At 40.7% G+C, this 3,378-nt stretch overlaps 1 protein-coding gene across 1 annotated transcript in view; it reads left to right on the forward strand.

The window, feature by feature from the left end:
- The first annotated feature begins 293 nt into the window (after positions 1–293).
- The window catches only part of rcor1 (REST corepressor 1), an 8,558-nt gene continuing 5,473 nt past the window's right edge, over positions 294–3,378 (forward strand). Inside the window, exons 1-4 of the mRNA XM_071529438.1 lie at positions 294–959; positions 1,068–1,127; positions 2,191–2,271; positions 3,189–3,241. Coding sequence (XP_071385539.1) covers positions 773–959; positions 1,068–1,127; positions 2,191–2,271; positions 3,189–3,241 — 381 coding nt within the window. The 5' untranslated portion in view covers positions 294–772. The remainder of the gene's footprint in view (positions 960–1,067; positions 1,128–2,190; positions 2,272–3,188; positions 3,242–3,378) is intronic.

Genomic DNA, 3,378 nt, shown 5'->3' on the forward strand with positions numbered 1-3,378 from the left:
CTCGTCTCATATCATATATCATGTCATGTCATATATCATGTCATGTTTATTCTTTATTTTTATTTTGACTGTACTACCTGCCAGACGGATCAATGTGTTGTTATTTTATTTTACTTTATTTTATTGTAATCTTTCTGTTAGCTGCCTGTCTGGTCGGTGTGTTTTTATTTTATTATATTGTATTTTATTATATTTTATCCTGTGCTAGCTGCCTGTCAGGTCAGTATGTTTGTATTTAATTGTATTCTGTGTTATCTGTCTGCTGGCTCTGGCTCCTTCCTGCTGCAGAAGCAGCCGCTTCAGGCTTCAGCCCCGACACTCCGCTGTCTCTCTGCCTTTATTCAGCTTTACAACTTTATTTTAGTGGAATATCGCGTTGTAGGATGTGGAGTTTCTATCAGAGAATGTGATTTTTGATTTATCTGATGAATGAAGTTGTTTTATGCGGTTTTATCTGGTTTTAACTGGTTTCCTCTGGTTGTTCTGTAACTTTTCGGAGAGCATCTCCAGTTTCTGCTGAAGAAGGTTTGAGGTTAGAAACTTCAGCTTCTTCTCTTTTAGCCTCCAGACAGATTTTATATCGCTTCAGCTTTTCACAACGAAACGTTAACGGCTCAGTTCATTAATTCGACCAGTTAGCTTGTTGGCTAGTTAGCTTAGCTGCGTATTACTCTGTCGGCTCGTTCATTTAGCTGGCTAGCTAACAGGCTAACAGCTAGCAGCTAATAGCTAACGTTAGCCTGCTGGTGTAGCTGAACTGTCTCGTCTCGTCATGCCGGCGATGTTGGAGAAAAACCCCGAGATCCCCGGGAAGCGGAGGGGCAGAAACCCGGTGAACAACAGCAACAATAATAATAATAATACTAATAACCCCGGCAGTAAAAGTTTGTCTTCTAATGGAAACAGCAACAACTGTTGGGAAGAAGGAAGTTCAGGGTCCAGCAGCGACGAGGAGCATGGTGGGTAGCCTCGGTCTCTCTGGGTACTGATGTGTACTGTGTATTTCTGTATATTTCTGTATAATTTTGTGTACTAATGTGTATTTGTGTGTACTGCTGTGTGTGCAGGTGGAGGGGGGATGCGGGTCGGACCGCAGTATCAAGCCGTTGTTCCTGATTATGATCCCGGTAAGAAATAAAGCAGCTAAAGCAGAGCGGGTAGCCTCGAACAACCGGACATGAACCGTCTTTACTCTGCCTCTATTTCGACTGTAGATAGAGTTTACTGCCTCTATTTCCACAGAGGATAGACTTCACTGCATCTATTTCTACAGTTAATAGAGTTTACTGCCTCTATTTCTACAGCAGATGGAGGAGAACATGGCATCATTAAGAGTTTTAAGAAGTTGATTCCAGCAGATTATGTGTAAAGTTCATAAACAGATCATGAGTTTGTGTAGATTGACAGGTTTTATTATTATTCATGCTGTTTATTCCAGTGCAGATTTCTATATTATCAGATGGATTATGATATTATGACTTATTATGATATTTATCAGTCTGTTGGTCTCAAAATTATCTTTATCCTCCTGGTGAAGTTGCACATTTAAGAACTTGATCTTCATTGGAAACAGAACGAATGTAAGAAATTGAATAAAATGTCAGAATATTAATATTATACATTTCTCTGAAATTAAGCTTTCTACTAAATTGAACCAGACAGACCAGTGATGATCTGTCTGTTGATCTATAACCAGTCAGTTAACCAGTCAGTTAACCAGTCTGACCAGTAACTCCTGCTGGGAGCGAGTCAGGAGAACAAGCTGCATAGAAGTAATAACACACTCATTTTACTAATAATACTAATGATACTAATAGTGTTAGTAAGATAAATTATACTAATAATACCACAAATAATGACAACATAACAATAATAATAATGATAATAAATATAGGCTCCCAGCATAATAACTGTAGTGTCACCTGTTTTCCGTCTGGTTTAGACTCTTTACAGCTTTACAGCTCTCCAAACTTTAACTTCAAAAACAAAACCCTTGTAGTTCAGATGGTTTGTTTCCTGCAGCTACATTAGAAACATGATGGTTGATGGAAGGAGCCACACCCCAAAACAACCAACAACCTGTGTGTGTGTGTGTGTGTACTGTGTGTGTGTGTGTGTGTGTGTGTGTGTGTGTGTGTGTGTGTGTGTGTGTACTGTGTGTGTGTGTGTGTGTGTGTGTGTGTGTTGCAGAAGTGGCCCAGGCGGCTCAGGACAGAGAAAACCTCGGCATGTTGGTCTGGATCCCCAGCAACTCTCTGTCTGAAACACAATGTAAGAAAACTACTGACAGACTGACAAACTACTGACAGACTGAAACTCCCGACAGACTGAAACTACAGACAGACTGACAAACTACTGACAGACTGACAAACTACTGACAAACTGACAGTCTGACAAACTACTGACAGACTGACAAACTACAGACAGACTGACAAACTGCTGACAGACTGACAAACTACTGACAAACTGACAGTCTGACAAACTACTGACAGACTGACAAACTGCTGACAGACTGACAAACTACTGACAAACTGACAGTCTGACAAACTACTGACAGACTGACAAACTACAGACAGACTGACAAACTGCTGACAGACTGACAAACTACTGACAAACTGACAGTCTGACAAACTACTGACAGACTGACAAACTACTGATAGACTGAAACTACTGACAGACGACAAACTTCTGACAAACTGACAGTCTGACAAACTACTGACAGACTGACAAACTACAGACAGACTGACAAACTGCTGACAGACTGACAAACTACTGACAAACTGACAGTCTGACAAACTACTGACAGACTGACAAACTACTGATAGACCGTCAGACTGACAAACTGCTGACAGACCAACAAACTACTGACAGACTGAAACTGACATGATAAACTACAAACTACTGACAGACGGACAGGCTAACAAACTAACGTGTTGTCTGTAACATGTATGATGATGATGCGTGTTGTCTGTAACATGTATGATGATGATGCGTGTTGTCTGTAACATGTATGATGATGATGCGTGTTGCCTGTAACATGTATGATGATGATGCGTGTTGTCTGTAACATGTATGATGATGATGCGTGTTGTCTGTAACATGTATGATGATGATGCGTGTTGTCTGTAACATGTATGATGATGATGCGTGTTGTCTTATCTTCCATTTAATTATCTGTTGTATTTCAGTGGATGAGTACATCGCCATCGCCAAAGAGAAACACGGCTACAACATGGAGCAGGTAACGCCGTCATGCTAACAGCTGCTGTATGTCATGTTGGTAGTATGTTTTTGGTGACATCATGATGTTTTCTCCGTGTTTTACTGCAGATGTGGTTTGATGTTGTCATGACGCTTCCTGCCAGCAGGCGGCAGCAC

Source organism: Centroberyx affinis, unplaced genomic scaffold, assembly GCF_046629955.1.
Source record: "Centroberyx affinis isolate AG114_WGS23_722 - 3 ecotype Tasmania unplaced genomic scaffold, CSIRO-AGI_Caff_v1 ptg001788l_1, whole genome shotgun sequence".
Taxonomy (NCBI): Eukaryota; Metazoa; Chordata; class Actinopteri; order Beryciformes; family Berycidae; genus Centroberyx; species Centroberyx affinis.